General features: G+C 36.5%; 1 protein-coding gene across 1 annotated transcript in view; it reads left to right on the top strand.

Moving 5' to 3' along the window:
- The window catches only part of SPOCK3 (SPARC (osteonectin), cwcv and kazal like domains proteoglycan 3), a 253,756-nt gene that overhangs the window by 178,326 nt on the left and 55,496 nt on the right, over positions 1–19,934 (top strand). The window contains exons 5-6 of the mRNA XM_004717292.2: positions 9,306–9,312; positions 10,900–11,019. Coding sequence (XP_004717349.1) covers positions 9,306–9,312; positions 10,900–11,019 — 127 coding nt within the window. The remainder of the gene's footprint in view (positions 1–9,305; positions 9,313–10,899; positions 11,020–19,934) is intronic.

Raw genomic sequence — 19,934 nt, 5'->3', positions numbered from 1 at the left:
TGGTCTGCCCTCCCCCCAACTATCTATGCTTCCACCCGCTTATTGCGAGTTAGGTGTTTATTCTTCTATTCCTGGCGTGCTGATTGTTCTAACCTCAGGGGACTCATGTTATACCTGTCCTTTTGAGTTTGGTTTACCTCACTTAACATCATTCCTTCCAGCTCTTCCCACAAAACTACGTGTTTCATGTGATCGTCTGTGCTTTTCAGTGCTGCATAGTACTCCATCGTGTGTATGTGCCAGAGTTTACTGATCCACTCATCTATCGATGGAAACAGGCTGTTTCCAAGTCTTTGCGATTGTGAATTGTGCCGCAATAAACATTGGAGCGCAGATGACTGGTCGTGTTTTATTTGTTGCTTCCACTGGGTATATGCCCAGTAGAGGCATGACTAGGTCATAAGGTAGATCAATTTCCATTTTCTTTAAGTATCTCCAGATTGCTTTCCACAGTGGCTGATTTGCATTTCTCGTATGGCTAATGACCTGGAACACTTTCTCATATGCTTATTGGCCATCAGGGTCTCCTCCCTAGTGAAAGCTCTTTTCAGTTTTTTTGCCCACTTCCTTAGGGGGTTAACTGTTTTCCTCTTTTTGCAGGTCATGATGGTGTTGTAGATTTTCGTAATGAGCCCTTTGTCCGATGTGTCATTACTAAAAATCCTCTCCCAGTCTGTGGGTTGTCTTGTCACCCTCCTGGTGAAGTCTTTTGAGGTGCACAGGTGTTTTATTCTTATTAAATCCCATTTGTCGATTTCCAGTTCACCTGTGTGTGTACCCTTCCCTATTGCAGTAAGCCTATGAGTTCCCTGGGTCAGTGCTCTGAGGTTAGTTCTAATTCCTTCCTTGGTGGTCCTGATGGTTTGGGGTTTAACTTCTAGGTCTGTGATCCACCTTGAGTTTATTCTTGTGCATGGGGTGAGGTAAATGTCTTGTTTTATTTTTCTACATGTGGATATCCATTGTTTCCAGCACCACTTGTTAAAAAGGGCATCTGCTTCCCACTTGGTGGTTTTGGGACCCTTGTCGAAGATCAGTTGTCTATATGCTGATGGTTTTATTCCTGGGCTTTCTATTCTTTTCCACTGGTCTGAGTGTCTGTTGTTGTGCCAGTACCACGCTGTTTTGACCACTGTAGCTGTTTTAATAGGCATTAAAATTGGGTAAGGCGAGTCCTCCAACTTTGCCCTTCTTCTTGAGGAGTTCTCTGCTAATTCTGAGTTTCTTCCCTCTCCATATGAAATTGGTGATCAGTTTTTCCAATTCTTTGAAGAAGGTTGATGGTATTTGTATTGGAACAGCATTGAACTTGTAAAGTGCTTTCGGTAAGATTGTAATCTTTACTATGTTAAGCTTTCCGATCCATGAGCAGGGAGCGACATGGGCCCAAGGGCACATTGCTGCCATGTGGGGAGAGGGGAACCACGGGAAAGGGAAACTTACCTCCTAGTTGGGCAGCTGCTGTAGGGGATCCTGCCACCTCTGCGCATGTCTCAGCAGAGCAGGCAAGTTACTCTGGGCGCAGGGTCCAGTCTGGGGATGGAGTGGGGCTATAGTTAGTCATGACTGTGGTGGCAGCCTAATGACCCGAGATGTCCCAAGAATCAGATCCTGGATCACCAAGGCCCCAGCTCAGGACAAATGCATGGGATGGGGGTGGGGTTCTGTCCCGGGGTGGGGTGGGGGGGCTATTTCACTCACCAGACTCCTTCCACTCAGCACCAAACCCACCTTGTTCGAAAGAGTTCTCAGAGTGTGTGGGTCCCCTGATCCGCCATCTCCCCAGAAGTCTCTCTTACTCTATGTGTAAGAAAATGGTTTACAAAATATGATAGAGTAACCAGAATATAATTGGTTACTATTTATTGTAAGGCAATTTCTGAAACGTATATGGTGTACTCTACTTTAAAGATTCTTCCATTTGCTTCATACTTAGATGTATTGCTTTTGCAAAGTATTCATTTTAAAAAAATTATAATTGCTGAATGTTCTAACCTTTGAGCTTTGCAACTTCATTTTTACTTCGTAGTAATATTTTAATGGTGACTAGAAGATTGAAATAGCAGGTATTCTCTTAATAGTATGTAAGAGTAAAAACAGTTCTTAGAAGGCTGCTGAATGCAATTCATCTAGTTAAATATGCATTTTTTTATTCTATCTAACCTTATACAACCTTTCTATTGCCATTAAAGATTAATCTTGCAGTCTAGCAGATAAATAATAATCTGCATGGGTCTGTATTACTTTTGTCTTCTATCTAATTACATTAGACATGTATTTTTACTCTATCATAGATATAAGCATGACCAAAATTTATTCTTTGGATAAGGAAAACCTATTAGGTTTCAGGGCTATGTTTGAATTATGTATCTGGTTTAGGCCTGTATCATAACATATTTTCATTCTGTGTATCCACTATTATATAAGATAAACATCGACATATTTAAGTAGCAATATTATGAATGATAAGAACTTTATAAGAAAATGAGAATCTCAAAGGAAATATAGAAAACACTAACAGCGCAGTCTCCATTGATTTAACCATTTGTCCATCCATCCATCCATTCACACATTGGTACAGGATTTTGAAATCTTATTTATTATCCATGTATATTTCCTGTGCATAAAATTAGGCATACATGAACAAGATATGACAAGTAGTTCTATTTTCCTTTTGTAAAGAGACATTCCCCCCTGCCCAAAAAGAAAGCATAGACCAGTAGTGCCCATAGGTAAAGTAGTGCCCGTAGTTCTGTGGTTAAAATATTGAAATTTCACTGTCCTGCATATTGTATTGCTCTTGTTGTGTGAGTTGATTCAAACTCAACATTAGAACTGCCCATGGTTTATGGGAGCGGATCACTGGGTCTTTTCTCTTGCAGAACCTCTGAGGGAATCAGACCACAGGCTTTTTAGCAGCCAACTCCTCAACCTTTTGCCACCTCAGCTTGATTGAAAGCATATTAAGAAGCCTGACTATATTCTGCAGAATTTAAATCTGTAAGAAAATATCAGCTCTGTTTTTATTAAACTTATTTGAGTGTGAAATGCTTTTACATGAAGCAAAATATAACTATTCTCCAAGGTATGTGATTCATACCTTGGGAAATGCAGTAGTGGAGTTGACTGATATCTTTTTAAATTTGTTTCCCTCTCAAGCTAGCTCTATTGCTTTTAGATTGGACATCCTCAGACCAACTTGAAATACCAATGAGAAAATCTTATTCTCCTTTTTGTCACTTGCACAAAGTACAATTATGAATGATAGTTTTCAAGGTAATTTGATTTTGTTTGATCAGAAAAAAATACACAAAGATTTAAAATATACTTGAAAACACACACGCTTGAAGAAGAGCTTAGTAAATCATACAAAATAAATTTTAGTTTTAAACTATGGTCTATGACACCAGAAGATGTGCACCAGTCAAAGAACACTTACAAAATCTTTTAATTTATGATATTTGTCTCATCTCGGCCAGATAAAGGTGACGGCAACATTAGAGACAGCCACTAGCCACTGAGAGCAACGTGAAATCCCCTCATCCAATGAAGCTAAATCTCCTTTCTAATCAGTATATTTACTGAATTAGTTCATGGTTCTGTAGTCTCCCAAAGAATAGCTATTAAAATTAGTGGAATACTGTTTCCTCTGATCACTTATACAGTTTATTTGCACTTTTATAGAAAGAACAAAAATTGTCCTATGTTCACTCAGATTAGTTAAATAAACATATGTCTTAGCCTCTTCCAGAAATGTAAATTTGTAATAACTTTAGGTATGGAATTTTAATTGTCTTTTTAGTTATATTATTACTAAATATCATAGATAAGTTTAAGAAGAGATCAGCAAATATTTGATGATTTATAGTGATTAAAATTCTTGAGTTTTTAAAAGTTTTGGTCCAACCTAATAATAATTATTCTTACTCTGAGGACAGTAATGGGTTTATCTGTTTTGTAGGAAGCTAAATATTCCTCCCAAGATTGTCATCTTTAAGACACTTGTGTTGTACGTTTCTGTCCCTGTGTCACTTGGTTCCCTTCTTAGTTGTTCTGGCTTTTCAGAGACACATTTTTATAACCCAAAATGTCACTGATTGTCAGCCTGAAATGAATAATGCATTCTTACCTTCCAAATGCATTCTTGGAGAATCAACATTCACGACATGCTTTCCAATGTTGGAATAAAATACCTCTTTGTGTATAACTCCTCCTTCTTTATGATGGTCATCAAAAGCAAGTTTTTTATGAGTCACAATATTTTAAACCCACTTGTGAATATAAATGTTCTTTAATGGCTATAGAAATTGTACATCATGTTTTAATAAAAGTATATGATTTGTAGCAATTCAGAAGATTCATTGTACTTTCAAAATTTAAAATATATATCGCTTAAGATTTTAACATTGTTTTGATATACAGAACACACTGATTGAAGTAATCATGACTAGGAATTATTCTCTAAGGCATATGTGTGTGTGTTGCATATGTTTGGTATTAGTGCAGCAGAATAAGGTTACTGGAATATAACAGGTCTAGCAGAAACCCATACCTATCTCTGAGACAACACCAGACATAATTTCTAAATAAGCTGTCCACTTATGTAATTTAATTTAAATATATAGTTACTAAACAATTGTAATTTATGATTCTGGTATCCACATTGAGTATAAATCTATTTAATCAATGAGTACCAAGCACTGTTCTAGTGAACCTCCAGTTATTAAATCTAAGGCAGTAATTTGATTTCTTTGTCTCGGTTTTCATCGCTACAAAAATTTAAGATAATCTTACCCTCTCAGTCTTGATATTGAAATCAAATGAAAACAATGTAGGGAGGGTGGGTTGGAAAGGGGGAACTGATTACAAGGATCTACATATAACCTCCTCCTTGGGGGACAGACAACAGAAAAGTGGGTGAAAGGAGACGTCGGGCAGTGCAAGATATGACAAAATAATAATTTATAAATTATCAAGGGTTCATGAGGGAGGGGGTACCAGGGAGGAGGGGAAAAAATTAGGAGCTGATGCAGGGGCTTAAGTGGAGAGCAAATGTTTTGAGGATGAGGGCAATGAATGTACAGATGTGCTTTACACAATTGATGTATGTATGGATTGTGATATGAGCCCCTAATATGAGCCCCTAATAAAATGAATAAAAAAAGAAAAAATGTATTATTAAAAGCATTTCTTAATGTATGGAAGCAACGTATTATATCTAGGGAAAAACATCTATGGAGTAGCGGTCTGTGTAATTCATCATAAAATATGAAGAGTAGATATTAATTAGTTCTTCTGGGAAAAAAAACTATAGCAAACCAGTGATGACAGTCAAATATCTGTGGAGGGAGGTCTTGTTGATTCTACTCCAGTGAAATCTTGAGTGTATTTCCTGAACTAAAGGGTTCAGTACCCAGTGAAATGGGAATTTTATTTTCCTATCCAGTATGCAGAATATTTCTTATGTAACATAAATAACACAATTGGGTGGCTATGAAAAACAGAATTTTATTTTCTCACAATTTAGGTGCCTAGGGGTCTGAATTCAGCACAATGGCTATTTGGGAAAATTGTTGGTGCATTGTGTCTCTCTGTTAGCACCAAGGGAATACCATTGTTTTTGTTTCTGGAGCCTCGACATTCCTCTGTTCTTTGGCAAGCATCATACGGCATCTGTCTTCTACATGTATTCTTGCTCATATCTGTGTTTATCAGAACTCCTCTCTTTTATTTTTCTCCCTTTTAGAAGAGATTGATTTTAGGACACCCCCATAACTGGTGTTGCCTTGTTAAGAAAATATAAGATTATATTGTGAAAAGTGATCAAACTACCTTGTGTTACAATGCAGTGCCTTAGATAATACATGTATAAATCCAAACCAAACCCATTGACAACTAGTCATTTCAGATTCGTGCCAAACCCGTGTGTGCAGAGTAGTCCTGCGCTCGATTGTACCTTCAAGGCTGTGATCTTTGGAAGTAAACTTCTAGCCCTTTTTTCCCAAGGCACTTCAGTAGGTTTGAATCACCACCTTTCAGCTATTGGTCAGCTGCCTATTTGCATCATCACGGGACTCCTCTCTACAATATTCAGTGTAGGATTCCAACATATATTTTGGGGAGACACATCAAACCATATAACCATCCTAAAATAATTTCATATTTTAAAATAATTTAATCTAAGTATTTCCTTTTTCCAAACAAGGACTGTTTGCATCACAGTTTACAAAGAGATACAATGATAACAATGGCATCAACAATGCCCTCTTTGTTAAGAAAAGCTTGACAGTGATGTCTGTCTTCTTGAGTAATCTCCATGCTGGGCCATTGTCAGCTGATGTCGAATGTGTTGTGGTATGTTCTGTAGTTTATTGCTCAATAATATATCTGTGATCTGTTTTTAATTGGAAATAAGCATTAGGTTTGAGGAAATATGACTCCATTAAAGTAAAGAAGATAGGTTTTGATAAAGTAAGATAGGTTTTGTTTTATTGTTTCCTAAAACTGGATTTTGCCATCATGATACATCTTTGCATGAAGATCATTTCATCATTATAATCACAACTTAATGAAATGGAAGTTTGCAGGCTTTGATTGAAAACATTCTTGAATTGCTTGCTCTAAATTGGAGCATACTACATTGTTACTTCCCTTTGAGATGGCTGGGTCTGTTTGCCAGCAAAAGTAAGATTTTAGACTTTGAAGTAAAACTTTCTGAATTCAAAATTTGGCTATAATCCTGACCAACACCCTTTACATCAGTTTTCTAATATACCATATTTGTTGTTGTACGGTAATGTCAGTGTTATTCCAATCAATACTACAGCAGAACGAAACACTGCCATAGCCATGTTTGATCCCATTATTGCAGTGCCGATTCACCTTACGACAAAGCCTCACCTGACTCTAAGGAGCATTCTTGCCATCTACTTGCAGGCAAATTTGTGCTTTCTTTTGACCCAATGCACTGCTGTCATGTGTATTCCAAATGGCAAGGTCCCTTTCGGGAAAATGTAAGATTTATAAGGCTGTAAATATTTACAGAAGCTAAGTGCCTCCTCTTTCGCAAGCAGAGCAGCTGATGATTGGAACTTGTGATTTGAACTTCTGACCTTTGGATTCTCAATTCAAGGATATCATCTATACTGGATTCAGTATTCTTTACGAATGCCGTAATTCAAATCAAAATTCAACTCTCTCTCAGATTTTATTCAGTGTTCAATGTATAAGGCTATCGAAAAAATCATGTGTTTTTGTCAAGCTAACTTTATTCCCCAAAGTGATAGCTTTGCTTTTTAACACTTTTTGAAAGAGGTCTTTTTGTTTGAGGAGGAGCCCTCAGGGTGCTGTCCTGTAAGTGTTGAGCTGCTGAGAGCAAGCCTGGTTCACAGCCATCATCCCTCCATTAGAGAAAGATGTGCTTGTGTGCTTCTGCAGCGGTTTCAAAGTCAATTCCAACTCAAAGCAACCATATAAACCCCATTTGTTTTCTGAGGCGAAAAATCCTCGAGAGCAGAAAATCTCATAAAGCTGCAGAAAGCGTTTTGTGGTTTTGAACTGCTGGTCTCGTGTAAATGCTAATCTTATGTAATGCATAACCCACTACACCACCAGAGTTCTTCTGTGGAGTTGTATAGTTTCAGAAACCCTAAGGAGCAATTCTATTCTGCCCGATGGTGTCACTGTGAGTCATAATAGACTGATAGTGCATTTTGTGTCAGACATATGTCATTTGATTTCCACACGAATACTGATTGAAGATCCAAGTAGAATGAAAATCCTTTATACTGTCAATTTTTATCCATTTATTGTAATGCTACTTATTTGTCCATTTTTTAGTCCTTTTGTTTATGTTGAGTTCTAAGACACCCGTACTGAAGTCTGTAGTCTTTGATTTGCATCTCTAAGGGTTTCAAATCCTCTTTCAGCAAACAAGGTCATGTCATCTACGTAGTTCAGGTTGTTATTGAATCTTTCTCCAGTACTGAAGACATATCCATCTGCATAGATTCCAACTTCTCATATTATTTGCTCAGCATACACATTGGTTAAATGTAGTGAAAGGATATGACACTGGTAAACACCTTTCCTGATTCTTAAACCACGTGGTATCCCTTTGTTTGAACAATGAGTTATTGACCTATGTATAGGTTTTGCATGAGCATAATTAAGTGGTCTGCAATTCCCAGACTTTACAATGTTATCCATAATCTGCTATGATTCACACAGTTTAATCCCTTTTCATAGTCAGTAAAACACAGACAAATCTCTTTCTGATATTCTCTGCTTTCAGCCCAAATCCATCTCACATCCACAAGTATATTCCACACATCATGTCCTCTTCTGAATTCAGCTTGAATTTCCAGCAGTTGCTTGTTGATGTACTGCTGCAAACATTTAAAATTGTATTCAGTAAAATTTTACTTACCAGTATATGAAATTTTAGTAATTTTGAAAAAGAATATCTACATTCTGTTGGATCATTCTTTGGAATGATCACAGATATGAATCTCTTCCAACTGGTTGGCCAGGTGGCAGATTTTTAAATGTCTTCACCTTGAAAAGTGAACATTTCCTGCCTTACATTCTTCTGTTGAAAGATCTCAATTGGTAATCTTTCCATTTCTGGAACTTCATTTTTTTATATATAATGCTTAGAATGAAGCTTCAGATTCTTCATTCAATAACCTCATGTTATTTCTCAAGATGGTTGAATATTAATCAATTGGTTTTGCTACAGTAACTCTGTATATTTCTTGCATGTTCTTGTGGTACTGCCCAGGACATTCAAAATGTTGCACATAGAGTAATTCAGCATTTCAACTCCAGGCCTGAAGTTTTTCGTCAGTTCCTTTAGTTTGAGAAATATCAAGTGAATACTACCCTTTTTGGTGTTCTAGCTTCAGGCGTTTGCATATTTCCTGATAATACTCTGCCTCCTCCAGCAACTTTTTGAGATCTTCTGCCCATCTCTTTTGCTTCATCATTTCCACCATTCTCTGTAACAACTTTACATTTAAGAGCAAGTTTCAGAATCTCCTCTGATATTCGTGTTCTGTATTGTCTCTTTAATGACCTTTTACTTTTTTCATGTGTAACATTCTTGATTTCATTTCACAACTGGTCTGGTCTTTTGTCATTAATGTTCAGTGTGTGAAATCCATGCTTGAGATGGTCTCTAAATGCAGATGGAATATATCCCAGGTCATATTTTCATTCTTATAACCAGTATTCTGCAGGAAGCAGTCTGTATACACACATATATATTTACAGCCTCATAAACTCTGACTTACTGGGCTCTGCAGAGGAAAGGTAAGTCAGAATTGCTTCAATGGCAGTGTGTTAGATTTTGGATTTACTTATTTCCATTTTCTTTAGTTTCAGATTGAACTTGCAGATGAGTGTTTGATAGTTACTACCTCCATCACTTCCTGGCCTTGGTCTATCTGGTTATATACCACTTCTCTTTCCTCCCTCTCCATAGTCCACCCAAAGACACAAAAACACTTCTGCTGTTACTTGTCAAAATGCTCTAAAGAGTAATGTTTTTACTACGGAAATAATTTAATATTTATTTAATACACCTCGACGTAAAGAAAACAGAAATTCTCACAACTATACCAATAATCAACAATTGGGTAAAAGGACATGCTATTGAAGTTGTTAATGATTTTCTTTTTTTGGTGGAGGGCAGAGGTTCTCAATGTCAGTGGAGGTTCCATTCAATAGATCAAGCAATATTTTGCACTGGGAAAATTTGCTACAAAAGACATTTTTTAAATGTTAAAAAGGAAAGAAAAAAACCCAAAACTTCTTTATGCTTCAAGTTTGCCTGAATCAGTTTATAGTATTTTCAATTACTTATGCATGAGAAAAAGGAATAAAGATGAAACATTGATGGTTTTATGCTGTGGTGTTTACAGAGAATATTATATGTACCATAGGTTGCCAGGTTATTAAACTACTCTTGAAATAAATACAGCCAGAATGCCCTTTAGAGCAAGGATAGTAAGACTTTGTCTCATATGCTTTGGACATATTTTTAGAAGTGATTAATTACTGGAGAAGTGCACACTGTTTGCTAAAGCAGAAAGTCACAGAATAGACGAAAAACCTCACTGAGATAGGTGGACACAGTGGCTGCCAACAGTGGACTCAAACAGTCACAATCGTGAGGAAGCCCAGGACTAGAGGTGGCAGGACTACCCAATGATTCTTCCTGTTGTACATACAGTCACTAAGAGTTGGGACTGACTGGATGGCACTAGACGGCAATAACAAATATTAAAGTTTGCAAAAATTACATTCTTATAATAGAAACATGATATAGTTTATGTGCTTTATATATATTTAAATATAAAAGTATATAATGTGTCATATTCTTTTAAACATATACACAATCACTATATATAATTGAACTTTTTTAGGTATCTAAATATGCAAATGTAGAATTCTAAATCACAGCAGACTATAGTGGACATCATCAATAATAAATTTAGAAGCAGCTTTCTTAGATTTTCATTTCTTAATTGACCAGATAAATGACCATCTCACTATAATAACAGTGCTCTGTAAAAAATTATTCTGAAAAAAAAAAAATTGTTCTGACTCAATAAATGTGATGTCAACAATAGGGCTCCTTAATCAGGTGATATATTTCAATGAGGAATAGAAGTAGAATTCAAAAGATATTTATTTGTTAAGTCTTAGATTATCATTATATTACCTATTTTGTTCAATTTACTTTATGTTTCAGGACGTTGAAAAACAATTCTTTTTACTTTAAGTTTTACTTTTCAGTTTTCTTGTGTAATTGAAGAAAAACCATTGGCATTTTGCTAAGATCCTATTCAAATATGTGAATAATATATTTAAAATACATGTTTTCTCTGCTTTTAGCATGCAGTGACCTGGAGTTCAGGGAAGTAGCAAGCAGATTGCGAGAGTGGTTCAAGGCCCTTCATGAAGGTGGAAGTCAGAAGAAAAAGCCGAAAGCTTTGCTGAGGCCTGAGAGAAGCGGTAAGATCTCTGTCTTTTATATGGAATTGCATTTCCAATGAATTTTTCAAATCTATTTGTTTTCTTATAACTTTTATGCTTAACAAAATGAAAAGCATACTCAGAATATTTTGAGAGGAAACAAAGCATTTTGCACAACAATACTGTTAAAGGAGGAATGCTTCTCCAGAGACAGCATTTGATTTCTAGTTGAATTGAAATAGTAGCCATGGTCATTAGCATTTCATTGGTAAGGGATAGAACAATACAGAAGATGCGGCTATAAATTTTGATGTGCTTACAACTCTAGAGGTCCCTGCTGAGTTCAAAATTTTAGCTTTCGCATAGTTGCATTGAAAACATATCTTAGTTTAACATATGCAATTTTCCCAACCATAACTGTGTGTAATGGATGTGCATGAAAAAAAAGAATAGGATAAAGACTTTTCAATGACAAACCCTAAACCAAATTAATGAAACAGATTTTTAAAAATCAGTCTCAAGTTTCTAAAATAATATTTGATTATCTGTTTAATTCACCATTTATTAAAACTCCTTAGAGAATTTTTCAAATTATGTAGTTTTATTTGTAGAAAAAATATCTATACATGCATGGAAGACAGGATGTTAAAACATAGGCTAATTTTAGGACAGTTTAGAAGATGGACGAGATTGCTCTAAGTTCAAGAAGAGGCAGTGGGACAGAAATGATAGGCAACGTGTCTTTTCTGACAATGTTCATTTCATTGCGGGTGACCTTCAGATGTCTCATTCACTGCAATCCTTCAAGAGCACCTTTTAATGAAATCACATCAGAAAATGGCACAGTCTCTATAATGTCCTAAAAAACTTACTTGTTTTCTTCAGTTCAACAGATTTTCTACAATCATAAATGTTTTCTGTTAATTTGATGGTTTTAAATAGTTCAATATGGGGTGAAGTAGAGCTGTGACTTTCACACATAATAATTGTCTCGGAACATGAGATGATTGTGCATACGTGTGTTCCTTAAACATTTCAGAGGGAATTAAGATATTTCTTACCTGGTAGACTGGTTTCTTTCATGTTTGTCTTCAGAATTATTGACTTCCTTTTTGCCTAGTTTTCCATGCTTCTTAGCCTGAGCTTATTTAATAGACTCAACAAAAAGGAATATTCATCATGGAATCATGAAGCGAACATGTTTGGATCATGAAAAAATCTTCCTCTAGAACCATAGATTTTTTTGTATTGCGCTTCCATTTCTTTTCATTTATATTCATCTTCTGTGCTCCCAATACTACTTTCAGGGAACTTTTATTGCTTGCTCTCACATTTCTCATTGGAGCCTGAGCTTAGACTAAGAGTCTCGGTATGAATTGAAGGTAGCTGATCAGAAAACTTGTACAGTGCTGCCTAATTAATTGTACAAATCCATAAAACATCATTTTTCCTTTTACCTCTTTAAAAATAATAAATGTCATGCAACTTTCACGAGAATAGATTAATCACAATAAGATCTTTAGGAGGTGAACGATTTTGAATAGTAAAGAAAACAATGGGTTACAGTTATTTTTAGTGCTTGGAAGAACGAGTGGCTATGTAGGAACAAATTTTTTAAAAACTGCTATTCATTAAAATAGATATGAAAAAAAAGATTGGTTTCATTTGTTACTGGCATTTGTACACTCATTGGGTAAATGTTTTCTTGGCATTGGCTTCTTTAATATAATGAACTTTCAACACCATACTCTCTGTCTCCTTCCTCTTCTTGATTGTCTCCGTCATAGTATTGATCACTATTGTGGCATAGTGATCTTGTGCTGCACTGCTAACTCCAAGGTCAGTCGTTTGAAACTACCAGCCTCTCTGAGGGAGAAAGGCAGGCATTCTACTGTGAAAAGAGTTATAGTCTAGGAAACCCAAAGGGGGAGTTCTACCCTGTCCCACAGGCTGCTGTTAGTCATAATCGACTTGATGGCGATGAGTTTGGTTTTAGAAACATACTACGTAGAGAGCCCTGGTGACTTACTACTGGGTTACATAGAGTAGCCTAACACCAAAGTCAGCCATTTGCATCTACCAGCTGCTCCTTCGGAAGATGAGCCTTTCTCTTCCCATAAAGACTTGATGTCTGTGAAAGCCAAGGGAGCATGACTACGCCATATGTTGTCTCTATGAGTCCACTCCAGGGCAGTAGGCACAACATACAACATACTCAAACTTGAATTTTTTTAATCTCTCACCACTCCAACACTTCAAATTCAGTGAAGGCAAAAAACATTAGTTACCACTGTGTTACCACAACCATATTTAACAGAATTTTTATACATAATTTTCACTGAGTGGAATAAATGACTAAAGCATATAAGCCTTATGTTGAGAATGTAAATACTGTGTTGTGTGGAACAATTTATGCACTTACTGCCCTAGGGTTTATAATTTACCATTTTCATTGTTTTTATCAATGGAACACAATGTTGTTAATTTTGTATGGCCTGCATGTCATGAGAAATATTCCAAGCACTATAATTTGTCAAAATGTATTTTATATTATAAATGCTAATGAATGTTGTTAAACTTCTCTGCAAAACAATTTTAGATCTTTCAAATTTATAGCAGCAAGATATCAGAGTACATTTTGATCTGCCCCGTGAGTCCATTCGCAGCTCTGTGGGAGAGAGATGTGGCAGTTGACCAGGATCAAGCTCAAAGCATAATCAAACAAAAACTCTGACCTACTGCCCTTGAGTCAATTCTGACTCCCAGGACGGAGCCCTAGACAGCGTTTCAGAAGCTATAAGTCTACAGAAGCCGACCCCTGAAGGAATGCTATTCTCTGATTTTGTGTTTAGCTGCTAAAAGCTTATCCCATGACACCCCTTCCTTTACTATTACAACCTTATTGAAACCCTAAAAGGAAGGTCTAATATATCTTGGAAGCAGGGTTTCTATGGGTTGAAATTGATCCACAGCCAAGAATATGGTTTTCGTTGCTCTTTTTAATAACAATATGCCTTGAACTTTCACTTTTATTATGTTCCCTTGATGTTTTTACTCACAGTTTTATTTTCAATCTTTCTTTATCACTTCAATTTAAGTGTCTTACTTTCAAATATCCATGATTCGGTACAGATGTTTATTTCAAGATGGCATTCTAAGGCATTTAGTGATATAGTTTAATTCAGCCAATGCATATCTAATGCATTGCCAGATACACGTCATGTTTATTATATATAATTTATCATGTTATATATATTATGTTATATAGTTAATTTTACTTTCTGGTTCAATCATGTTAATTTCATTCCTCTTGATTTTTGCAGTAAACTTGTACTTTCTAAATATATTATTATTATTCCTTTCATTGAATTTGGGCTGCAAACCACCAGATCAGTCACTCAAAGGCAATAACAGCTCTGTGGAAGAAAGTTGTGGTTGTCTGATCTGTAAAGATTAACAGTCTCAGAAACCCTAAGGAATAGTTCTACTCTATAAAATGACCTCTTGACTGGAAGAATTCCATATTTGTACCTGTGTTAGTCAGGGTTCTCTTGAGAAACAAAATCTGTACACTTATGACTATATATATTAAAAGGAGAGATTTACACATTGAGGAGGAATATAATAGCTAATTACTCCACACAGAAGTACAGAAGGTTCAGTTCAACTCACTTTCATGGAACAGTTAATATACTGAAAGTCCTTCAACTCACATGGCCTGCTGAGTCCAAGGTCAAGGAAGCAGACAGCCATGTCTTCCCTCAGGCAAGACAGACAGAATCTGCCTGCAGGCAGGAGACAGCAGGGTGGGTCATCAACAGCCAGTAGCACAGGAGCTTAGCAAAGTAGACTCCATGGGATCTTGAACTCAAGCTATGCACAGAGACAGGTTTCACCAGCCTCAAGTTCAAGCAATGTAAGTGCCAGCGGCATGGCAAAAGCAGGTCTCAAAGGAGCCTCAAGCTCTAGTAACAGGATCCATGGGTTGGCTTGGCCCACAGGTAGTGTAGCACACGATTGGGTCAAAGGGTAGCTCAAGCAGCAACACTGTGCTTCGAACAACAGGAAGCAAGAGAGAGAAAGGTTGCCAGCAGTCTTTATTTATCTTGGTTGCCCTCCAATCAAGCTGCAGCCTGATTAAGCTCTGCCCACATGTTCATTTTGGCCTATTTGGCACAATAAACCTATCACAGTACCTATTTCAAATAATGGTGAAATGACCTAACATAATGAACTAATTATAGATTATAAACATTCATATCACATGGTTTGAAAATCATTCAACAATAGTTGTAGCAGTACATTCACAGGGCATAGTACATAGTTGTCGCAGTACATTCACTGCCACAGGTTCAGACTGATTTCAGAAGAGGATCTGAAGCAAGGGATACAATTGCTGATGTCAAATGGATCTGGGCTGAATGCCGAGAATACCAAAATTATATTTATTTGTGTTTATTGACTATGGCATTCAACTATGTGATCATAACAAACTATAGATAGACAACTTCATTGTGCCCATGTGGAATTGTACATTAAATGTAGCAGTGTGAACAGAACAAGAGAATACTGCATGGTTTAAAATCAGGGCTGTAACCTGCCACCTTAATTATTCAATCTGTATGCTGAGCAAATAATCAGAGAAACTGGATTATAAAAAAAGAATGTGGAAACAGGATTGGAAGAAGTCTTTGATACGTCAGTGACACAACTGTGGTTGCTGAAAGTAAGGAGGACTTGAAGCACTTGCTAATGAACATCAAGGATTGTAGTCTGCAGTGTGGATTAAACCTCAATGTAGAGAGGAACAAAATACTCACAACCTGACTGTTGTTTGTACTTTTATGCATAGGTTGCTATATTTCAGCATCAAATTGATGGCACCTAACAACATTAAAATATAAAACAGAGTATATTAGGCACAACTTCAAGCATGCACAGATTTGCCACACCAAATGAAGTTCACAAAGGAAATAAGAAACAGACAATGCAAAGGGACAATATTTTCCTCCAGAGCTGGCCATGCGAATAAGCCTTCAGCTAGCTTAGAGCTGGTGCTTAAACTTGACATTCAGTCTTGAGAAACCTTGAGGGAAAAAAAACATTTTTTCTTTAAGCTACCTATTTGTGGTATTTTTGTTATAGCAGTACTAGATCCAGTGGAAGTAGATACTTCCCTGAGTTGTCAATAGTTCTCTTCACAGGGGTTTTTATAATTGGAAGTCCATCGTGGTCTTCACCACCAGCATAGTCCACAGTCAAATAAATATCTGTATCAAAATGAGCACATATTTATACAACCATTTAGAGTTAACTATGTACAGAGAGGTTGCTGCATTTTGAGTAGTGAAAATAACTTATGACTCTTAATCAAGAAACTTTAATTTTAATATATAAAGAATATATGGACACACACAATCTGTTCAAATGCATAAGCAATGGAACACAGATATATATATTTTTTCTGTTTGTGTAAATATGAATGCTTAAATGCCAAGATCTATTGTTTGATATTTGTTGTTGTTCTTTTTGTGGAAGACAGTGGAGTCAAATGAATCGCCACCTGGTCCTTTGCCACACTCACAATTGTTCTTTTGTTTGAGCTCATTGTTGCTACCACTGTTACAATTCACCCTCTCAAAGATCTTACTCTTTGGGGGCTAGCACTCTATTTGACCATTCATGATGTCCTTATCCAGGTAATGGAATCTCCTGACAACATGTCTACAGTACATATGAAAAAGTCTCACAATCCTTGACTCTAACAAACATTCTAGATGTACTTCTACCCAAACAGACTGGTTTGTTCTTTTGGCAATATTCTTCAGCAGCTTTATAATTCAAGTACCTGGATTCTTCTTCGATCTTCCTTATGCAGTGTCCAACTTTTACATGCAGATGAGGCCATTGAAAATACCATGAGTTGGACCAGGTACACCCTAGTCCTCTAAGTAACATCCTTGCTTTTCAGCACTTTTAAGAGGTCTTGTGCAGCAGATTTACCTAATGCAATATATCATTTGTTCTCTTGACTGCTTCTTCCATGAGCATTGATTATGGACCCAAGCAAGACAAATCATTGGCAACTTCAGTCTTTTCACCATTTATCATATTGACTCCTATTGACTCCTTTGTGAAGATTTTGATTCTATTCCGATAAAACTGAAGGAAGTCATTCCTGATATTCATCCTCAAGTACTTCAAGTCCTCCTCGCTTTCATTCTGCAAGCAAGGTGGTATCATCTGCATAGATCAGGTTGTGAATAGGCCTTCCTCTAATCCTCATCTTGCATTCTTCATATAATTGAATTTCTCTATTTGATCCCCATACTGATTTCATAAATATGGTGATAGGATCCAACCGTGATGTATACCTCTCCCAATTTTAAACCATACAATATGCCCTTGTTTTGTTCACACAACTGCCTATTAATCCGTTTTTAACTCTTGTATGAACACAATGATGTCCCCTGGAATTCCCACCTTTCTCAAGCCTATCCATAGTTTCGTATGTTACACACATCGGATTTCTTTGCATAGCCAATAAAACACAAATAAACATTTTTTCTGCTGCTCTCAGCATTCAGCTAAGACCTAGCTGACATCAGCAATGATAACCCTTGCTTCATATCTTCTTAGTCCATTCTGACCATCAGTAATCTCCCTGTCAGCATGCTGCTGGAGCTATTGTTGAATGATCTTCATGCATGTGATATTAATGTTATTGCTCTATAGTTGATACAATATGTTAGGTCATGCGAACTTTCATTTAATGTGTACAAATATGGATCTCTTCCAGTCAGTTGAACAAGTAGCTGTCTCCCAAATTTCTAGGTATAGAGATGTGGGTGCTTCCAAAGCTTCATCAGCTTTTTGAAATATTTCAACTGGTATTCCATCAATTCCTATACCATGTATTCTTTCACTTCATCATTTATTTCACTTGCTTTGACTACATGTACTCTGAACAAGTTATCAGGAGAGACCAGACCCTGGAAATGGCAGAGGGTAAAGCAGAGGGCCAGCAAAAGAGAGAAAGACTCTTGACCAGATATATTGACAGAGTGGCTGCAACAATGGGCTCAAACATTAGAGCAATTGGGAGACTAGAGCAGGACCAGTATTCTGTTCTGTTGTTCAGAACTCTGGATCAGAACTGATGGGAGGGGACCTAACAACAACAAGAACAATCTATGATGAAGAGCAAGTTTCAGAGTTTCTTGGGACACCCACTGTGACCTTCTCTGTCTTTCCTGTGTTTTTAATGACCATTTGCTTTATTCATATATGATTTACTTGATGTCTTCCCACAAATCATCAGGTGCTCTATCATTAGTGTTCAATGTGTTAAATCTGTTCTTCAAATGTTCTCAAAATTAGATGGGATATAATCAGTGTCATACTTTGACTCTCTTGAACTTATTTTCATTTTCTTCAGCTTCAACTTGATCTTACATAAGAGCAATTATCTGTTCTACCATCAGTACAGAGCCTAATTTTAGATGCTGGTATTAGATTTCTCTGTTGTTTCTTCCCACTTAAAAAAAATCGCTGCCTTCTAGTCCATGCCAACTTTTAGTGACTCTAAAGGGCAGGTAAACTTCCCTTGTCTGTTTCTGAGACTATAACACTTTAATGAAATGGAAAGCCCCATCTTTCTTCCACTCAGAAACTGGTGGTTTTGAACTGCTGACCTTGTGGTTAGCAGCCCAACATATAACCAGTGTTCCACCAGAGCTCACTTCACAACCAGGGCTCTTCCCACAGATGTAATCCATTTGATTTCTGTATATTCCATTTGGAGAGGTCCATGTGTATATTATGTTTTTGAAAAAAGGTATTTACAATGAGTTTACATCAATCTTTCAAAACTATGCCATGCTATCTTCAGCTTCATTGCTGTAACTAAGGCCCTATATTCCAACTGCTGTATCTTCCTCTTTGTTTCTAGTTTCTGCAATCCAATTGGCAGTAATTCTCAAAGCATCTCAATTGCATGCTTGATCAATTTTTTTCTGAAGACATGGGTAAAATTATTCAATGTCTAATGATTTTCTTAGTGGCCATAGGTAAATTTAAATAATAGTTGTATCAATTAGATAGCCTTGTAATCGAACATTAGCCTATCACAAAAAGAATTGTACAGTAGAACCCCATACTAGACTGCATCAAATCTCAAGATAATTGGATTTCGACACGAAATGTCAAGAAAATTGTGTATCGGAGTTCAAACAAAGCATTGGATTCAACCCGATGCACGTGATTTTTGTAAACAAAAGCAGTTCATATTTCAGTCACTCAGTGTTAGTTTGTTAGTTGGCGTTGTTAGTAGGCATTGTTTAACCCTTTTGCGGCTGTGTTCCAAGCGTTTTGCTATACTTTTCTTAGTTTTTGTGGCTTTTTGTACTGTTTTTAGGTAAAAAACATGGGTCCTAAGAAAGAGTTTTTTGAAAAGAATCATCATGATAAGGAACTGGTTAACTGTATTATAGATTGTTGATGATAATTTAGTAAACCCTTTTAGAAAACAGTTAAGGAAACACCAGCAGCAGACCACATTAGGTTTTTGTTTTTTTAAGCCAGCCAGGTCCTAGTGAAAAAAGGCAAAGAAGAGAAAAAACTCCTGAAAAGCAGCTACCAGTTGATTTTACGGAAGGGGATTCCCCCATACCTCCTCTCCCCATCCGTGTCCACAGATCCAGATCCTCATCAATCTCAAGATATGGGCCATAATGTTGTTAAAAACTTTTTTAATATTGTGTTTCTTATTTAAATTATTTAACTTTGAACTTATCCACTTTGTATAAAAAGGCAAGGTCAGGGCAAAAACTGGGTGGTCGAGGAACAGATAACCATTTTCAGTTATGTCTTTTTGGTGTTGTGTTTTTGCTTTTTTTTTTTTAATCATTTTATTGGGGGCGCTTACAATTCTTATCACAATCCATACATACATC

Source organism: Echinops telfairi, unplaced genomic scaffold (assembly GCF_000313985.2).
Source record: "Echinops telfairi isolate 266 unplaced genomic scaffold, ASM31398v2 ScPeMD7_5426;HRSCAF=6270, whole genome shotgun sequence".
In the NCBI taxonomy this organism is placed as follows: Eukaryota; Metazoa; Chordata; class Mammalia; order Afrosoricida; family Tenrecidae; genus Echinops; species Echinops telfairi.
Note: the sequence above shows the minus strand (reverse complement) of the source record. Positions and strands in the feature narration are given on the sequence as shown.